General features: G+C 70.5%; 6 protein-coding genes across 6 annotated transcripts; all 6 read left to right on the top strand.

The window, feature by feature from the left end:
• The first annotated feature begins 583 nt into the window (after window positions 1–583).
• Window positions 584–1,852, top strand: LOC129523578 (double homeobox protein 4-like protein 4). The gene has a single exon (XM_055381767.2). It carries the CDS (start codon window positions 584–586, stop codon window positions 1,850–1,852), a length of 1,269 nt encoding a protein of 422 aa, XP_055237742.1.
• Window positions 1,853–3,816: 1,964 nt separating this feature from the next.
• LOC129532420 (double homeobox protein 4-like protein 4) lies at window positions 3,817–5,160 on the top strand. Its single transcript, XM_055381766.2, has one exon. The coding sequence runs from the start codon at window positions 3,892–3,894 to the stop codon at window positions 5,158–5,160; it is 1,269 nt and encodes a 422-aa protein (XP_055237741.1). The 5' UTR covers window positions 3,817–3,891.
• Window positions 5,161–7,199: 2,039 nt separating this feature from the next.
• On the top strand, window positions 7,200–8,468 carry LOC129532419 (double homeobox protein 4-like protein 4). Its single transcript, XM_055381765.2, has one exon. The coding sequence runs from the start codon at window positions 7,200–7,202 to the stop codon at window positions 8,466–8,468; it is 1,269 nt and encodes a 422-aa protein (XP_055237740.1).
• A 2,039-nt stretch (window positions 8,469–10,507) lies between these two features.
• Window positions 10,508–11,776, top strand: LOC129532414 (double homeobox protein 4-like protein 4). The gene has a single exon (XM_055381760.2). The coding sequence runs from the start codon at window positions 10,508–10,510 to the stop codon at window positions 11,774–11,776; it is 1,269 nt and encodes a 422-aa protein (XP_055237735.1).
• A 2,039-nt stretch (window positions 11,777–13,815) lies between these two features.
• LOC129532382 (double homeobox protein 4-like protein 4) lies at window positions 13,816–15,084 on the top strand. Its single transcript, XM_055381573.2, has one exon. The coding sequence runs from the start codon at window positions 13,816–13,818 to the stop codon at window positions 15,082–15,084; it is 1,269 nt and encodes a 422-aa protein (XP_055237548.1).
• Window positions 15,085–17,123: 2,039 nt separating this feature from the next.
• On the top strand, window positions 17,124–18,392 carry LOC129532381 (double homeobox protein 4-like protein 4). Its single transcript, XM_055381572.2, has one exon. It carries the CDS (start codon window positions 17,124–17,126, stop codon window positions 18,390–18,392), a length of 1,269 nt encoding a protein of 422 aa, XP_055237547.1.
• The last annotated feature ends 497 nt before the right edge of the window (window positions 18,393–18,889 follow it).

Below are 18,889 nucleotides of genomic sequence, written 5' to 3'. Positions count from 1 at the left end.
GGCAACGGCGACACCCACGGGCATTGCCTCCTTCACGGAGAGAGGGCCTGGAAAGCTCAAGACTCCCACGGAGGTTCATTTCCACACTCCCCTCCACCCTTCCAGGCTGGTTTCTCCCTGCTGAAGACGCGCGGGAGCCCAGAGAGCGGCTTCCAGTTCCCGCGGGATTCGTGGAGAGGTCGGGAGAGCCAGCCCCCGAAACGCGCCCCCCTCACCCCTTCCCCCTCTCCCCCTTCCGCTTCGTCTCTCCGGCCCCACCACCACCACCATCACCACGCCCTCCCCCGCCCCACCTCAAACCCCCCCACCCCGACCCTGGCCTCAACGCCCTGGGGCCCTTCCTGGGGGGCGGGGGGCGGCGTGCTGTCCCAGGGCTCACCGCCCTTCATGAAGGGGTGGAGCCTGCCTGCCTGTGGGCCTTTATAAGAGCCGCTGGCTGGCTGTCTGGGCCGGCTTCCTGGCTGCACCTGCCGCAGTGCACAGTCTGGCTGCACCTGCCGCAGTGCACAGTGAGGTGCACGGGAGCCCGCCGGCCTCTCTCTGCCCGTGTCCGTCCGTGAAATTCCGGCCGGGGCTCCCCGCGATGGCCCTCCCGACACCTTCGGACAGCACCCTCCCCGCGGAAGCCCGAGGACGAGGACGGCGAAGGAGACTCGTTTGGACCCCGAGCCAAAGCGAGGCCCTGCGAGCCTGCTTTGAGCGGAACCCGTACCCGGGCATCGCCACCAGAGAACGGCTGGCCCAGGCTATCGGCATTCCGGAGCCCAGGGTCCAGATTTGGTTTCAGAATGAGAGGTCACGCCAGCTGAGGCAGCACCGGCGGGAATCTCGGCCCTGGCCCGGGAGACGCGGCCCGCAAGAAGGCAGGCGAAAGCGGACCGCCGTCACCGGATCCCAGACCGCCCTGCTCCTCCGAGCCTTTGAGAAGGATCGCTTTCCAGGCATCGCCGCCAGGGAAGAGCTGGCCAGAGAGACGGGCCTCCCGGAGTCCAGGATTCAGATCTGGTTTCAGAATCGAAGGGCCAGGCACCCGGGACAGGGTGGCAGGGCGCCCGCGCACGCAGGCGGCCTGTGCGACGCGGCCCCCGGCGGGTGTCACCCTGCTCCCTCGTGGGTCGCCTTCGCCCACACCGGGGCGTGGGGAACGGGGCTTCCCGCACCCCACGTGCCCTGCGCGCCTGGGGCCCTCCCACAGGGGGCTTTCGTGAGCCAGGGAGCGAGGGCCGTCCCCGTGCTCCAGCCCAGCCAGGCCGCGCCGGCAGAGGGGATCTCCCAACCTGCCCCGGCACGCGGGGATTTTGCCTACGCTGCCCCGGCTCCTCCGGAAGGGGCGCTCTCCCACCCTCAGACTCCTCGGTGGCCTCCGCAGCCGGGCAAATGCCGGGAGGACCGGGACCCGCAGCGCGACGGCCCGCCGGGCCCTTGCGCGGTGGGACAGCCTGGGCCCGCTCAAGCGGGGCCACAGGGCCAAGGTGTGCTTGCGCCACCCACGTCCCAGGGGAGTCCGTGGTGGGGCTGGGGCCGGGGTCCCCAGGTCGCCGGGGCGGCGTGGGAACCCCAAGCCGGGGCAGCTCCACCTCCCCAGCCCGCGCCCCCGGAGGCCTCCGCGCGGCAGGGGCAGATGCAAGGCATCCGGGCGCCCTCCCAGGCGCTCCAGGAGCCGGGGCGCTCGTCTGCACTCCCCTCCGGCCTGCTGCTGGATGAGCTCCTGGCGAGCCCGGAGTTTCTGCAGCGGGCGCAACCTTTCCTAGAAACGGAGGCCCCGGGGGAGCTGGAGGCCTTGGAAGAGGCCGCCTCGCTGGAAGCACCCCTCAGCGAGGAAGAATACCGGGCTCTGCTGGAGGAGCTTTAGGACGCGGGGTTGGGACGGGGTCGGGTCGGGTCGGGTTGGGTCGGGTCGGGTCGGGGCAGGGCGGTGGCCTCTCTTTCGCGGGGAACACCTGGCTGGGCGTGGAGCGGCGTGTCTTCCCCGCCGGGCTGACCCGCCTGGGATTCCTGCCTTCTAGGTCTAGGCCCGGCGAGAGACTCCACACAGCAGAGAACTGCCATTCTTTCCTGGGCATCCCGGGGATCCCAGAGCCGGCCCAGGTAGCAGCAGGTGGGCCGCCTACTGCGCACGCGCGGGTTTGCGGGCAGCCGCCTAGGCTGTGGGAGCAGCCCGGGCAGAGCTCTCACGGCTTTCCAGCACCCCACCCACGCCCGACCACCCCCTCCCCACCCCCACCCCCACCCCCCACCCCCGGAAAATGCGTCCTCCCCTGGGCTGGGTGGAGACCCCCGTCCCGCCAAACACCGGGCCCGCGCAGCGCCCAGGCCTGCCATCCCTCCCGCGGCTCGCCTCCTCTGCGCCTCCGCTCCACCGTCGCTCGCCCGTCCGTGCCCCTGCAGCCTCCCAGCTGCCACCGTGGAGCGCCTGCCGGCGGAACGCCGACCGCAGGCCCCGCGCACGCCGGGGACGCTGACCGTTCCAGGCGGGAGGGAAGGCGGGCAGAGATGGAGAGAGGAACGGGAGACCTAGAGGGGCGGAAGGATGGGCGGAGGGACGTTAGGAGGGAGGGAGGGAGGGTGGGAGAGAGGGAGGCAGTGAGGAACGGAGGGAAAGACAGAGCGACGCAGGGACAGGGGGCGGGCGGCAGGGAGCCAGGGACAGAGGGAGGAAGGCAGAGAGCAAAAGCGGCCTTCGGCCTCCGGGAGCGACGGGACCCCCGCGCTCCGGGAAAACGGTAAGCGCCCGGCGTCGGCTGAGGGCTGGGCCCACAGCCGCCGCCGCGTCGGCCGGCGGGGCACTCATTCGCCCCGATTCCGTGGCCCAAGGAGTGGGCGGTTTCCTCAGAGACAAAAGACCGGGACTCGGGTTGCCGTCGGGTTTTCAACCGCCTGGTGCACAGACCGCACATCCCCAGGCTGAGCCCTGCAACGGAGCGCGAGGCCGACAGCCCCGACCACGGAGGAGCCACACTCAGGACGACTGAGGCGCGATTTTGGATTCCACGTTGCTTTGCCCTCTGCAAGGGGGCCTGTTGCTCACGTCTCTCGGGCCCCCGAAAGGCTGGCCGTGCTGACTGTTTGCTCCCGGAGCTCTGCGGGCACCCAGAAACATCCCAGGGAAGGGTGGAAGACCGGCATGGCGCCTTCGCTCTCCTTGCCAGTTTCCAAACCGGCCACACTGCAGCCTCCCCATGTTGCCGGACACAGGAATCCATCGTCAGGCCATCGCGCCGGGGATGTATCTTCTCTCTGGGGTCTCGCTCTGGTCTTCTACGTGGAGATGAACCAGAGCCACACGCCTGCGTGTGTGAGACTGTCCCGGCAACGGCGACACCCACGGGCATTGCCTCCTTCACGGAGAGAGGGCCTGGAAAGCTCAAGACTCCCACGGAGGTTCATTTCCACACTCCCCTCCACCCTTCCAGGCTGGTTTCTCCCTGCTGAAGACGCGCGAGAGCCCAGAGAGCGGCTTCCAGTTCCCGCGGGATTCGTGGAGAGGTCGGGAGAGCCAGCCCCCGAAACGCGCCCCCCTCACCCCTTCCCCCTCTCCCCCTTCCGCTTCGTCTCTCCGGCCCCACCACCACCACCATCACCACGCCCTCCCCCGCCCCACCTCAAACCCCCCCACCCCGACCCTGGCCTCAACGCCCTGGGGCCCTTCCTGGGGGGCGGGGGGCGGCGTGCTGTCCCAGGGCTCACCGCCCTTCATGAAGGGGTGGAGCCTGCCTGCCTGTGGGCCTTTATAAGAGCCGCTGGCTGGCTGTCTGGGCCGGCTTCCTGGCTGCACCTGCCGCAGTGCACAGTCTGGCTGCACCTGCCGCAGTGCACAGTGAGGTGCACGGGAGCCCGCCGGCCTCTCTCTGCCCGTGTCCGTCCGTGAAATTCCGGCCGGGGCTCCCCGCGATGGCCCTCCCGACACCTTCGGACAGCACCCTCCCCGCGGAAGCCCGAGGACGAGGACGGCGAAGGAGACTCGTTTGGACCCCGAGCCAAAGCGAGGCCCTGCGAGCCTGCTTTGAGCGGAACCCGTACCCGGGCATCGCCACCAGAGAACGGCTGGCCCAGGCTATCGGCATTCCGGAGCCCAGGGTCCAGATTTGGTTTCAGAATGAGAGGTCACGCCAGCTGAGGCAGCACCGGCGGGAATCTCGGCCCTGGCCCGGGAGACGCGGCCCGCAAGAAGGCAGGCGAAAGCGGACCGCCGTCACCGGATCCCAGACCGCCCTGCTCCTCCGAGCCTTTGAGAAGGATCGCTTTCCAGGCATCGCCGCCAGGGAAGAGCTGGCCAGAGAGACGGGCCTCCCGGAGTCCAGGATTCAGATCTGGTTTCAGAATCGAAGGGCCAGGCACCCGGGACAGGGTGGCAGGGCGCCCGCGCACGCAGGCGGCCTGTGCGACGCGGCCCCCGGCGGGTGTCACCCTGCTCCCTCGTGGGTCGCCTTCGCCCACACCGGGGCGTGGGGAACGGGGCTTCCCGCACCCCACGTGCCCTGCGCGCCTGGGGCCCTCCCACAGGGGGCTTTCGTGAGCCAGGGAGCGAGGGCCGTCCCCGTGCTCCAGCCCAGCCAGGCCGCGCCGGCAGAGGGGATCTCCCAACCTGCCCCGGCACGCGGGGATTTTGCCTACGCTGCCCCGGCTCCTCCGGAAGGGGCGCTCTCCCACCCTCAGACTCCTCGGTGGCCTCCGCAGCCGGGCAAATGCCGGGAGGACCGGGACCCGCAGCGCGACGGCCCGCCGGGCCCTTGCGCGGTGGGACAGCCTGGGCCCGCTCAAGCGGGGCCACAGGGCCAAGGTGTGCTTGCGCCACCCACGTCCCAGGGGAGTCCGTGGTGGGGCTGGGGCCGGGGTCCCCAGGTCGCCGGGGCGGCGTGGGAACCCCAAGCCGGGGCAGCTCCACCTCCCCAGCCCGCGCCCCCGGAGGCCTCCGCGCGGCAGGGGCAGATGCAAGGCATCCGGGCGCCCTCCCAGGCGCTCCAGGAGCCGGGGCGCTCGTCTGCACTCCCCTCCGGCCTGCTGCTGGATGAGCTCCTGGCGAGCCCGGAGTTTCTGCAGCGGGCGCAACCTTTCCTAGAAACGGAGGCCCCGGGGGAGCTGGAGGCCTTGGAAGAGGCCGCCTCGCTGGAAGCACCCCTCAGCGAGGAAGAATACCGGGCTCTGCTGGAGGAGCTTTAGGACGCGGGGTTGGGACGGGGTCGGGTCGGGTCGGGTTGGGTCGGGTCGGGTCGGGGCAGGGCGGTGGCCTCTCTTTCGCGGGGAACACCTGGCTGGGCGTGGAGCGGCGTGTCTTCCCCGCCGGGCTGACCCGCCTGGGATTCCTGCCTTCTAGGTCTAGGCCCGGCGAGAGACTCCACACAGCAGAGAACTGCCATTCTTTCCTGGGCATCCCGGGGATCCCAGAGCCGGCCCAGGTAGCAGCAGGTGGGCCGCCTACTGCGCACGCGCGGGTTTGCGGGCAGCCGCCTAGGCTGTGGGAGCAGCCCGGGCAGAGCTCTCACGGCTTTCCAGCACCCCACCCACGCCCGACCACCCCCTCCCCACCCCCACCCCCACCCCCCACCCCCGGAAAATGCGTCCTCCCCTGGGCTGGGTGGAGACCCCCGTCCCGCCAAACACCGGGCCCGCGCAGCGCCCAGGCCTGCCATCCCTCCCGCGGCTCGCCTCCTCTGCGCCTCCGCTCCACCGTCGCTCGCCCGTCCGTGCCCCTGCAGCCTCCCAGCTGCCACCGTGGAGCGCCTGCCGGCGGAACGCCGACCGCAGGCCCCGCGCACGCCGGGGACGCTGACCGTTCCAGGCGGGAGGGAAGGCGGGCAGAGATGGAGAGAGGAACGGGAGACCTAGAGGGGCGGAAGGATGGGCGGAGGGACGTTAGGAGGGAGGGAGGGAGGGTGGGAGAGAGGGAGGCAGTGAGGAACGGAGGGAAAGACAGAGCGACGCAGGGACAGGGGGCGGGCGGCAGGGAGCCAGGGACAGAGGGAGGAAGGCAGAGAGCAAAAGCGGCCTTCGGCCTCCGGGAGCGACGGGACCCCCGCGCTCCGGGAAAACGGTAAGCGCCCGGCGTCGGCTGAGGGCTGGGCCCACAGCCGCCGCCGCGTCGGCCGGCGGGGCACTCATTCGCCCCGATTCCGTGGCCCAAGGAGTGGGCGGTTTCCTCAGAGACAAAAGACCGGGACTCGGGTTGCCGTCGGGTTTTCAACCGCCTGGTGCACAGACCGCACATCCCCAGGCTGAGCCCTGCAACGGAGCGCGAGGCCGACAGCCCCGACCACGGAGGAGCCACACTCAGGACGACTGAGGCGCGATTTTGGATTCCACGTTGCTTTGCCCTCTGCAAGGGGGCCTGTTGCTCACGTCTCTCGGGCCCCCGAAAGGCTGGCCGTGCTGACTGTTTGCTCCCGGAGCTCTGCGGGCACCCAGAAACATCCCAGGGAAGGGTGGAAGACCGGCATGGCGCCTTCGCTCTCCTTGCCAGTTTCCAAACCGGCCACACTGCAGCCTCCCCATGTTGCCGGACACAGGAATCCATCGTCAGGCCATCGCGCCGGGGATGTATCTTCTCTCTGGGGTCTCGCTCTGGTCTTCTACGTGGAGATGAACCAGAGCCACACGCCTGCGTGTGTGAGACTGTCCCGGCAACGGCGACACCCACGGGCATTGCCTCCTTCACGGAGAGAGGGCCTGGAAAGCTCAAGACTCCCACGGAGGTTCATTTCCACACTCCCCTCCACCCTTCCAGGCTGGTTTCTCCCTGCTGAAGACGCGCGGGAGCCCAGAGAGCGGCTTCCAGTTCCCGCGGGATTCGTGGAGAGGTCGGGAGAGCCAGCCCCCGAAACGCGCCCCCCTCACCCCTTCCCCCTCTCCCCCTTCCGCTTCGTCTCTCCGGCCCCACCACCACCACCATCACCACGCCCTCCCCCGCCCCACCTCAAACCCCCCCACCCCGACCCTGGCCTCAACGCCCTGGGGCCCTTCCTGGGGGGCGGGGGGCGGCGTGCTGTCCCAGGGCTCACCGCCCTTCATGAAGGGGTGGAGCCTGCCTGCCTGTGGGCCTTTATAAGAGCCGCTGGCTGGCTGTCTGGGCCGGCTTCCTGGCTGCACCTGCCGCAGTGCACAGTCTGGCTGCACCTGCCGCAGTGCACAGTGAGGTGCACGGGAGCCCGCCGGCCTCTCTCTGCCCGTGTCCGTCCGTGAAATTCCGGCCGGGGCTCCCCGCGATGGCCCTCCCGACACCTTCGGACAGCACCCTCCCCGCGGAAGCCCGAGGACGAGGACGGCGAAGGAGACTCGTTTGGACCCCGAGCCAAAGCGAGGCCCTGCGAGCCTGCTTTGAGCGGAACCCGTACCCGGGCATCGCCACCAGAGAACGGCTGGCCCAGGCTATCGGCATTCCGGAGCCCAGGGTCCAGATTTGGTTTCAGAATGAGAGGTCACGCCAGCTGAGGCAGCACCGGCGGGAATCTCGGCCCTGGCCCGGGAGACGCGGCCCGCAAGAAGGCAGGCGAAAGCGGACCGCCGTCACCGGATCCCAGACCGCCCTGCTCCTCCGAGCCTTTGAGAAGGATCGCTTTCCAGGCATCGCCGCCAGGGAAGAGCTGGCCAGAGAGACGGGCCTCCCGGAGTCCAGGATTCAGATCTGGTTTCAGAATCGAAGGGCCAGGCACCCGGGACAGGGTGGCAGGGCGCCCGCGCACGCAGGCGGCCTGTGCGACGCGGCCCCCGGCGGGTGTCACCCTGCTCCCTCGTGGGTCGCCTTCGCCCACACCGGGGCGTGGGGAACGGGGCTTCCCGCACCCCACGTGCCCTGCGCGCCTGGGGCCCTCCCACAGGGGGCTTTCGTGAGCCAGGGAGCGAGGGCCGTCCCCGTGCTCCAGCCCAGCCAGGCCGCGCCGGCAGAGGGGATCTCCCAACCTGCCCCGGCACGCGGGGATTTTGCCTACGCTGCCCCGGCTCCTCCGGAAGGGGCGCTCTCCCACCCTCAGACTCCTCGGTGGCCTCCGCAGCCGGGCAAATGCCGGGAGGACCGGGACCCGCAGCGCGACGGCCCGCCGGGCCCTTGCGCGGTGGGACAGCCTGGGCCCGCTCAAGCGGGGCCACAGGGCCAAGGTGTGCTTGCGCCACCCACGTCCCAGGGGAGTCCGTGGTGGGGCTGGGGCCGGGGTCCCCAGGTCGCCGGGGCGGCGTGGGAACCCCAAGCCGGGGCAGCTCCACCTCCCCAGCCCGCGCCCCCGGAGGCCTCCGCGCGGCAGGGGCAGATGCAAGGCATCCGGGCGCCCTCCCAGGCGCTCCAGGAGCCGGGGCGCTCGTCTGCACTCCCCTCCGGCCTGCTGCTGGATGAGCTCCTGGCGAGCCCGGAGTTTCTGCAGCGGGCGCAACCTTTCCTAGAAACGGAGGCCCCGGGGGAGCTGGAGGCCTTGGAAGAGGCCGCCTCGCTGGAAGCACCCCTCAGCGAGGAAGAATACCGGGCTCTGCTGGAGGAGCTTTAGGACGCGGGGTTGGGACGGGGTCGGGTCGGGTCGGGTTGGGTCGGGTCGGGTCGGGGCAGGGCGGTGGCCTCTCTTTCGCGGGGAACACCTGGCTGGGCGTGGAGCGGCGTGTCTTCCCCGCCGGGCTGACCCGCCTGGGATTCCTGCCTTCTAGGTCTAGGCCCGGCGAGAGACTCCACACAGCAGAGAACTGCCATTCTTTCCTGGGCATCCCGGGGATCCCAGAGCCGGCCCAGGTAGCAGCAGGTGGGCCGCCTACTGCGCACGCGCGGGTTTGCGGGCAGCCGCCTAGGCTGTGGGAGCAGCCCGGGCAGAGCTCTCACGGCTTTCCAGCACCCCACCCACGCCCGACCACCCCCTCCCCACCCCCACCCCCACCCCCCACCCCCGGAAAATGCGTCCTCCCCTGGGCTGGGTGGAGACCCCCGTCCCGCCAAACACCGGGCCCGCGCAGCGCCCAGGCCTGCCATCCCTCCCGCGGCTCGCCTCCTCTGCGCCTCCGCTCCACCGTCGCTCGCCCGTCCGTGCCCCTGCAGCCTCCCAGCTGCCACCGTGGAGCGCCTGCCGGCGGAACGCCGACCGCAGGCCCCGCGCACGCCGGGGACGCTGACCGTTCCAGGCGGGAGGGAAGGCGGGCAGAGATGGAGAGAGGAACGGGAGACCTAGAGGGGCGGAAGGATGGGCGGAGGGACGTTAGGAGGGAGGGAGGGAGGGTGGGAGAGAGGGAGGCAGTGAGGAACGGAGGGAAAGACAGAGCGACGCAGGGACAGGGGGCGGGCGGCAGGGAGCCAGGGACAGAGGGAGGAAGGCAGAGAGCAAAAGCGGCCTTCGGCCTCCGGGAGCGACGGGACCCCCGCGCTCCGGGAAAACGGTAAGCGCCCGGCGTCGGCTGAGGGCTGGGCCCACAGCCGCCGCCGCGTCGGCCGGCGGGGCACTCATTCGCCCCGATTCCGTGGCCCAAGGAGTGGGCGGTTTCCTCAGAGACAAAAGACCGGGACTCGGGTTGCCGTCGGGTTTTCAACCGCCTGGTGCACAGACCGCACATCCCCAGGCTGAGCCCTGCAACGGAGCGCGAGGCCGACAGCCCCGACCACGGAGGAGCCACACTCAGGACGACTGAGGCGCGATTTTGGATTCCACGTTGCTTTGCCCTCTGCAAGGGGGCCTGTTGCTCACGTCTCTCGGGCCCCCGAAAGGCTGGCCGTGCTGACTGTTTGCTCCCGGAGCTCTGCGGGCACCCAGAAACATCCCAGGGAAGGGTGGAAGACCGGCATGGCGCCTTCGCTCTCCTTGCCAGTTTCCAAACCGGCCACACTGCAGCCTCCCCATGTTGCCGGACACAGGAATCCATCGTCAGGCCATCGCGCCGGGGATGTATCTTCTCTCTGGGGTCTCGCTCTGGTCTTCTACGTGGAGATGAACCAGAGCCACACGCCTGCGTGTGTGAGACTGTCCCGGCAACGGCGACACCCACGGGCATTGCCTCCTTCACGGAGAGAGGGCCTGGAAAGCTCAAGACTCCCACGGAGGTTCATTTCCACACTCCCCTCCACCCTTCCAGGCTGGTTTCTCCCTGCTGAAGACGCGCGGGAGCCCAGAGAGCGGCTTCCAGTTCCCGCGGGATTCGTGGAGAGGTCGGGAGAGCCAGCCCCCGAAACGCGCCCCCCTCACCCCTTCCCCCTCTCCCCCTTCCGCTTCGTCTCTCCGGCCCCACCACCACCACCATCACCACGCCCTCCCCCGCCCCACCTCAAACCCCCCCACCCCGACCCTGGCCTCAACGCCCTGGGGCCCTTCCTGGGGGGCGGGGGGCGGCGTGCTGTCCCAGGGCTCACCGCCCTTCATGAAGGGGTGGAGCCTGCCTGCCTGTGGGCCTTTATAAGAGCCGCTGGCTGGCTGTCTGGGCCGGCTTCCTGGCTGCACCTGCCGCAGTGCACAGTCTGGCTGCACCTGCCGCAGTGCACAGTGAGGTGCACGGGAGCCCGCCGGCCTCTCTCTGCCCGTGTCCGTCCGTGAAATTCCGGCCGGGGCTCCCCGCGATGGCCCTCCCGACACCTTCGGACAGCACCCTCCCCGCGGAAGCCCGAGGACGAGGACGGCGAAGGAGACTCGTTTGGACCCCGAGCCAAAGCGAGGCCCTGCGAGCCTGCTTTGAGCGGAACCCGTACCCGGGCATCGCCACCAGAGAACGGCTGGCCCAGGCTATCGGCATTCCGGAGCCCAGGGTCCAGATTTGGTTTCAGAATGAGAGGTCACGCCAGCTGAGGCAGCACCGGCGGGAATCTCGGCCCTGGCCCGGGAGACGCGGCCCGCAAGAAGGCAGGCGAAAGCGGACCGCCGTCACCGGATCCCAGACCGCCCTGCTCCTCCGAGCCTTTGAGAAGGATCGCTTTCCAGGCATCGCCGCCAGGGAAGAGCTGGCCAGAGAGACGGGCCTCCCGGAGTCCAGGATTCAGATCTGGTTTCAGAATCGAAGGGCCAGGCACCCGGGACAGGGTGGCAGGGCGCCCGCGCACGCAGGCGGCCTGTGCGACGCGGCCCCCGGCGGGTGTCACCCTGCTCCCTCGTGGGTCGCCTTCGCCCACACCGGGGCGTGGGGAACGGGGCTTCCCGCACCCCACGTGCCCTGCGCGCCTGGGGCCCTCCCACAGGGGGCTTTCGTGAGCCAGGGAGCGAGGGCCGTCCCCGTGCTCCAGCCCAGCCAGGCCGCGCCGGCAGAGGGGATCTCCCAACCTGCCCCGGCACGCGGGGATTTTGCCTACGCTGCCCCGGCTCCTCCGGAAGGGGCGCTCTCCCACCCTCAGACTCCTCGGTGGCCTCCGCAGCCGGGCAAATGCCGGGAGGACCGGGACCCGCAGCGCGACGGCCCGCCGGGCCCTTGCGCGGTGGGACAGCCTGGGCCCGCTCAAGCGGGGCCACAGGGCCAAGGTGTGCTTGCGCCACCCACGTCCCAGGGGAGTCCGTGGTGGGGCTGGGGCCGGGGTCCCCAGGTCGCCGGGGCGGCGTGGGAACCCCAAGCCGGGGCAGCTCCACCTCCCCAGCCCGCGCCCCCGGAGGCCTCCGCGCGGCAGGGGCAGATGCAAGGCATCCGGGCGCCCTCCCAGGCGCTCCAGGAGCCGGGGCGCTCGTCTGCACTCCCCTCCGGCCTGCTGCTGGATGAGCTCCTGGCGAGCCCGGAGTTTCTGCAGCGGGCGCAACCTTTCCTAGAAACGGAGGCCCCGGGGGAGCTGGAGGCCTTGGAAGAGGCCGCCTCGCTGGAAGCACCCCTCAGCGAGGAAGAATACCGGGCTCTGCTGGAGGAGCTTTAGGACGCGGGGTTGGGACGGGGTCGGGTCGGGTCGGGTTGGGTCGGGTCGGGTCGGGGCAGGGCGGTGGCCTCTCTTTCGCGGGGAACACCTGGCTGGGCGTGGAGCGGCGTGTCTTCCCCGCCGGGCTGACCCGCCTGGGATTCCTGCCTTCTAGGTCTAGGCCCGGCGAGAGACTCCACACAGCAGAGAACTGCCATTCTTTCCTGGGCATCCCGGGGATCCCAGAGCCGGCCCAGGTAGCAGCAGGTGGGCCGCCTACTGCGCACGCGCGGGTTTGCGGGCAGCCGCCTAGGCTGTGGGAGCAGCCCGGGCAGAGCTCTCACGGCTTTCCAGCACCCCACCCACGCCCGACCACCCCCTCCCCACCCCCACCCCCACCCCCCACCCCCGGAAAATGCGTCCTCCCCTGGGCTGGGTGGAGACCCCCGTCCCGCCAAACACCGGGCCCGCGCAGCGCCCAGGCCTGCCATCCCTCCCGCGGCTCGCCTCCTCTGCGCCTCCGCTCCACCGTCGCTCGCCCGTCCGTGCCCCTGCAGCCTCCCAGCTGCCACCGTGGAGCGCCTGCCGGCGGAACGCCGACCGCAGGCCCCGCGCACGCCGGGGACGCTGACCGTTCCAGGCGGGAGGGAAGGCGGGCAGAGATGGAGAGAGGAACGGGAGACCTAGAGGGGCGGAAGGATGGGCGGAGGGACGTTAGGAGGGAGGGAGGGAGGGTGGGAGAGAGGGAGGCAGTGAGGAACGGAGGGAAAGACAGAGCGACGCAGGGACAGGGGGCGGGCGGCAGGGAGCCAGGGACAGAGGGAGGAAGGCAGAGAGCAAAAGCGGCCTTCGGCCTCCGGGAGCGACGGGACCCCCGCGCTCCGGGAAAACGGTAAGCGCCCGGCGTCGGCTGAGGGCTGGGCCCACAGCCGCCGCCGCGTCGGCCGGCGGGGCACTCATTCGCCCCGATTCCGTGGCCCAAGGAGTGGGCGGTTTCCTCAGAGACAAAAGACCGGGACTCGGGTTGCCGTCGGGTTTTCAACCGCCTGGTGCACAGACCGCACATCCCCAGGCTGAGCCCTGCAACGGAGCGCGAGGCCGACAGCCCCGACCACGGAGGAGCCACACTCAGGACGACTGAGGCGCGATTTTGGATTCCACGTTGCTTTGCCCTCTGCAAGGGGGCCTGTTGCTCACGTCTCTCGGGCCCCCGAAAGGCTGGCCGTGCTGACTGTTTGCTCCCGGAGCTCTGCGGGCACCCAGAAACATCCCAGGGAAGGGTGGAAGACCGGCATGGCGCCTTCGCTCTCCTTGCCAGTTTCCAAACCGGCCACACTGCAGCCTCCCCATGTTGCCGGACACAGGAATCCATCGTCAGGCCATCGCGCCGGGGATGTATCTTCTCTCTGGGGTCTCGCTCTGGTCTTCTACGTGGAGATGAACCAGAGCCACACGCCTGCGTGTGTGAGACTGTCCCGGCAACGGCGACACCCACGGGCATTGCCTCCTTCACGGAGAGAGGGCCTGGAAAGCTCAAGACTCCCACGGAGGTTCATTTCCACACTCCCCTCCACCCTTCCAGGCTGGTTTCTCCCTGCTGAAGACGCGCGGGAGCCCAGAGAGCGGCTTCCAGTTCCCGCGGGATTCGTGGAGAGGTCGGGAGAGCCAGCCCCCGAAACGCGCCCCCCTCACCCCTTCCCCCTCTCCCCCTTCCGCTTCGTCTCTCCGGCCCCACCACCACCACCATCACCACGCCCTCCCCCGCCCCACCTCAAACCCCCCCACCCCGACCCTGGCCTCAACGCCCTGGGGCCCTTCCTGGGGGGCGGGGGGCGGCGTGCTGTCCCAGGGCTCACCGCCCTTCATGAAGGGGTGGAGCCTGCCTGCCTGTGGGCCTTTATAAGAGCCGCTGGCTGGCTGTCTGGGCCGGCTTCCTGGCTGCACCTGCCGCAGTGCACAGTCTGGCTGCACCTGCCGCAGTGCACAGTGAGGTGCACGGGAGCCCGCCGGCCTCTCTCTGCCCGTGTCCGTCCGTGAAATTCCGGCCGGGGCTCCCCGCGATGGCCCTCCCGACACCTTCGGACAGCACCCTCCCCGCGGAAGCCCGAGGACGAGGACGGCGAAGGAGACTCGTTTGGACCCCGAGCCAAAGCGAGGCCCTGCGAGCCTGCTTTGAGCGGAACCCGTACCCGGGCATCGCCACCAGAGAACGGCTGGCCCAGGCTATCGGCATTCCGGAGCCCAGGGTCCAGATTTGGTTTCAGAATGAGAGGTCACGCCAGCTGAGGCAGCACCGGCGGGAATCTCGGCCCTGGCCCGGGAGACGCGGCCCGCAAGAAGGCAGGCGAAAGCGGACCGCCGTCACCGGATCCCAGACCGCCCTGCTCCTCCGAGCCTTTGAGAAGGATCGCTTTCCAGGCATCGCCGCCAGGGAAGAGCTGGCCAGAGAGACGGGCCTCCCGGAGTCCAGGATTCAGATCTGGTTTCAGAATCGAAGGGCCAGGCACCCGGGACAGGGTGGCAGGGCGCCCGCGCACGCAGGCGGCCTGTGCGACGCGGCCCCCGGCGGGTGTCACCCTGCTCCCTCGTGGGTCGCCTTCGCCCACACCGGGGCGTGGGGAACGGGGCTTCCCGCACCCCACGTGCCCTGCGCGCCTGGGGCCCTCCCACAGGGGGCTTTCGTGAGCCAGGGAGCGAGGGCCGTCCCCGTGCTCCAGCCCAGCCAGGCCGCGCCGGCAGAGGGGATCTCCCAACCTGCCCCGGCACGCGGGGATTTTGCCTACGCTGCCCCGGCTCCTCCGGAAGGGGCGCTCTCCCACCCTCAGACTCCTCGGTGGCCTCCGCAGCCGGGCAAATGCCGGGAGGACCGGGACCCGCAGCGCGACGGCCCGCCGGGCCCTTGCGCGGTGGGACAGCCTGGGCCCGCTCAAGCGGGGCCACAGGGCCAAGGTGTGCTTGCGCCACCCACGTCCCAGGGGAGTCCGTGGTGGGGCTGGGGCCGGGGTCCCCAGGTCGCCGGGGCGGCGTGGGAACCCCAAGCCGGGGCAGCTCCACCTCCCCAGCCCGCGCCCCCGGAGGCCTCCGCGCGGCAGGGGCAGATGCAAGGCATCCGGGCGCCCTCCCAGGCGCTCCAGGAGCCGGGGCGCTCGTCTGCACTCCCCTCCGGCCTGCTGCTGGATGAGCTCCTGGCGAGCCCGGAGTTTCTGCAGCGGGCGCAACCTTTCCTAGAAACGGAGGCCCCGGGGGAGCTGGAGGCCTTGGAAGAGGCCGCCTCGCTGGAAGCACCCCTCAGCGAGGAAGAATACCGGGCTCTGCTGGAGGAGCTTTAGGACGCGGGGTTGGGACGGGGTCGGGTCGGGTCGGGTTGGGTCGGGTCGGGTCGGGGCAGGGCGGTGGCCTCTCTTTCGCGGGGAACACCTGGCTGGGCGTGGAGCGGCGTGTCTTCCCCGCCGGGCTGACCCGCCTGGGATTCCTGCCTTCTAGGTCTAGGCCCGGCGAGAGACTCCACACAGCAGAGAACTGCCATTCTTTCCTGGGCATCCCGGGGATCCCAGAGCCGGCCCAGGTAGCAGCAGGTGGGCCGCCTACTGCGCACGCGCGGGTTTGCGGGCAGCCGCCTAGGCTGTGGGAGCAGCCCGGGCAGAGCTCTCACGGCTTTCCAGCACCCCACCCACGCCCGACCACCCCCTCCCCACCCCCACCCCCACCCCCCACCCCCGGAAAATGCGTCCTCCCCTGGGCTGGGTGGAGACCCCCGTCCCGCCAAACACCGGGCCCGCGCAGCGCCCAGGCCTGCCATCCCTCCCGCGGCTCGCCTCCTCTGCGCCTCCGCTCCACCGTCGCTCGCCCGTCCGTGCCCCTGCAGCCTCCCAGCTGCCACCGTGGAGCGCCTGCCGGCGGAACGCCGACCGCAGGCCCCGCGCACGCCGGGGACGCTGACCGTTCCAGGCGGGAGGGAAGGCGGGCAGAGATGGAGAGAGGAACGGGAGACCTAGAGGGGCGGAAGGATGGGCGGAGGGACGTTAGGAGGGAGGGAGGGAGGGTGGGAGAGAGGGAGGCAGTGAGGAACGGAGGGAAAGACAGAGCGACGCAGGGACAGGGGGCGGGCGGCAGGGAGCCAGGGACAGAGGGAGGAAGGCAGAGAGCAAAAGCGGCCTTCGGCCTCCGGGAGCGACGGGACCCCCGCGCTCCGGGAAAACGGTAAGCGCCCGGCGTCGGCTGAGGGCTGGGCCCACAGCCGCCGCCGCGTCGGCCGGCGGGGCACTCATTCGCCCCGATTCCGTGGCCCAAGGAGTGGGCGGTTTCCTCAGAGACAAAAGACCGGGACTCGGGTTGCCGTCGGGTTTTCAACCGCCTGGTGCACAGACCGCACATCCCCAGGCTGAGCCCTGCAACGGAGCGCGAGGCCGACAGCCCCGACCACGGAGGAGCCACACTCAGGACGACTGAGGCGCGATTTTGGATTCCACGTTGCTTTGCCCTCTGCAAGGGGGCCTGTTGCTCACGTCTCTCGGGCCCCCGAAAGGCTGGCCGTGCTGACTGTTTGCTCCCGGAGCTCTGCGGGCACCCAGAAACATCCCAGGGAAGGGTGGAAGACCGGCATGGCGCCTTCGCTCTCCTTGCCAGTTTCCAAACCGGCCACACTGCAGCCTCCCCATGTTGCCGGACACAGGAATCCATCGTCAGGCCATCGCGCCGGGGATGTATCTTCTCTCTGGGGTCTCGCTCTGGTCTTCTACGTGGAGATGAACCAGAGCCACACGCCTGCGTGTGTGAGACTGTCCCGGCAACGGCGACACCCACGGGCATTGCCTCCTTCACGGAGAGAGGGCCTGGAAAGCTCAAGACTCCCACGGAGGTTCATTTCCACACTCCCCTCCACCCTTCCAGGCTGGTTTCTCCCTGCTGAAGACGCGCGGGAGCCCAGAGAGCGGCTTCCAGTTCCCGCGGGATTCGTGGAGAGGTCGGGAGAGCCAGCCCCCGAAACGCGCCCCCCTCACCCCTTCCCCCTCTCCCCCTTCCGCTTCGTCTCTCCGGCCCCACCACCACCACCATCACCACGCCCTCCCCCGCCCCACCTCAAACCCCCCCACCCCGACCCTGGCCTCAACGCCCTGGGGCCCTTCCTGGGGGGCGGGGGGCGGCGTGCTGTCCCAGGGCTCACCGCCCTTCATGAAGGGGTGGAGCCTGCCTGCCTGTGGGCCTTTATAAGAGCCGCTGGCTGGCTGTCTGGGCCGGCTTCCTGGCTGCACCTGCCGCAGTGCACAGTCTGGCTGCACCTGCCGCAGTGCACAGTGAGGTGCACGGGAGCCCGCCGGCCTCTCTCTGCCCGTGTCCGTCCGTGAAATTCCGGCCGGGGCTCCCCGCGATGGCCCTCCCGACACCTTCGGACAGCACCCTCCCCGCGGAAGCCCGAGGACGAGGACGGCGAAGGAGACTCGTTTGGACCCCGAGCCAAAGCGAGGCCCTGCGAGCCTGCTTTGAGCGGAACCCGTACCCGGGCATCGCCACCAGAGAACGGCTGGCCCAGGCTATCGGCATTCCGGAGCCCAGGGTCCAGATTTGGTTTCAGAATGAGAGGTCACGCCAGCTGAGGCAGCACCGGCGGGAATCTCGGCCCTGGCCCGGGAGACGCGGCCCGCAAGAAGGCAGGCGAAAGCGGACCGCCGTCACCGGATCCCAGACCGCCCTGCTCCTCCGAGCCTTTGAGAAGGATCGCTTTCCAGGCATCGCCGCCAGGGAAGAGCTGGCCAGAGAGACGGGCCTCCCGGAGTCCAGGATTCAGATCTGGTTTCAGAATCGAAGGGCCAGGCACCCGGGACAGGGTGGCAGGGCGCCCGCGCACGCAGGCGGCCTGTGCGACGCGGCCCCCGGCGGGTGTCACCCTGCTCCCTCGTGGGTCGCCTTCGCCCACACCGGGGCGTGGGGAACGGGGCTTCCCGCACCCCACGTGCCCTGCGCGCCTGGGGCCCTCCCACAGGGGGCTTTCGTGAGCCAGGGAGCGAGGGCCGTCCCCGTGCTCCAGCCCAGCCAGGCCGCGCCGGCAGAGGGGATCTCCCAACCTGCCCCGGCACGCGGGGATTTTGCCTACGCTGCCCCGGCTCCTCCGGAAGGGGCGCTCTCCCACCCTCAGACTCCTCGGTGGCCTCCGCAGCCGGGCAAATGCCGGGAGGACCGGGACCCGCAGCGCGACGGCCCGCCGGGCCCTTGCGCGGTGGGACAGCCTGGGCCCGCTCAAGCGGGGCCACAGGGCCAAGGTGTGCTTGCGCCACCCACGTCCCAGGGGAGTCCGTGGTGGGGCTGGGGCCGGGGTCCCCAGGTCGCCGGGGCGGCGTGGGAACCCCAAGCCGGGGCAGCTCCACCTCCCCAGCCCGCGCCCCCGGAGGCCTCCGCGCGGCAGGGGCAGATGCAAGGCATCCGGGCGCCCTCCCAGGCGCTCCAGGAGCCGGGGCGCTCGTCTGCACTCCCCTCCGGCCTGCTGCTGGATGAGCTCCTGGCGAGCCCGGAGTTTCTGCAGCGGGCGCAACCTTTCCTAGAAACGGAGGCCCCGGGGGAGCTGGAGGCCTTGGAAGAGGCCGCCTCGCTGGAAGCACCCCTCAGCGAGGAAGAATACCGGGCTCTGCTGGAGGAGCTTTAGGACGCGGGGTTGGGACGGGGTCGGGTCGGGTCGGGTTGGGTCGGGTCGGGTCGGGGCAGGGCGGTGGCCTCTCTTTCGCGGGGAACACCTGGCTGGGCGTGGAGCGGCGTGTCTTCCCCGCCGGGCTGACCCGCCTGGGATTCCTGCCTTCTAGGTCTAGGCCCGGCGAGAGACTCCACACAGCAGAGAACTGCCATTCTTTCCTGGGCATCCCGGGGATCCCAGAGCCGGCCCAGGTAGCAGCAGGTGGGCCGCCTACTGCGCACGCGCGGGTTTGCGGGCAGCCGCCTAGGCTGTGGGAGCAGCCCGGGCAGAGCTCTCACGGCTTTCCAGCACCCCACCCACGCCCGACCACCCCCTCCCCACCCCCACCCCCACCCCCCACCCCCGGAAAATGCGTCCTCCCCTGGGCTGGGTGGAGACCCCCGTCCCGCCAAACACCGGGCCCGCGCAGCGCCCAGGCCTGCCATCCCTCCCGCGGCTCGCCTCCTCTGCGC

Source organism: Gorilla gorilla, chromosome 2 (genome assembly GCF_029281585.2).
Source record: "Gorilla gorilla gorilla isolate KB3781 chromosome 2, NHGRI_mGorGor1-v2.1_pri, whole genome shotgun sequence".
Taxonomy (NCBI): domain Eukaryota; kingdom Metazoa; phylum Chordata; class Mammalia; order Primates; family Hominidae; genus Gorilla; species Gorilla gorilla.
The sequence above is the reverse complement of the archived record's forward strand: the minus strand, read 5'-3'. Positions and strand labels throughout refer to the sequence as shown.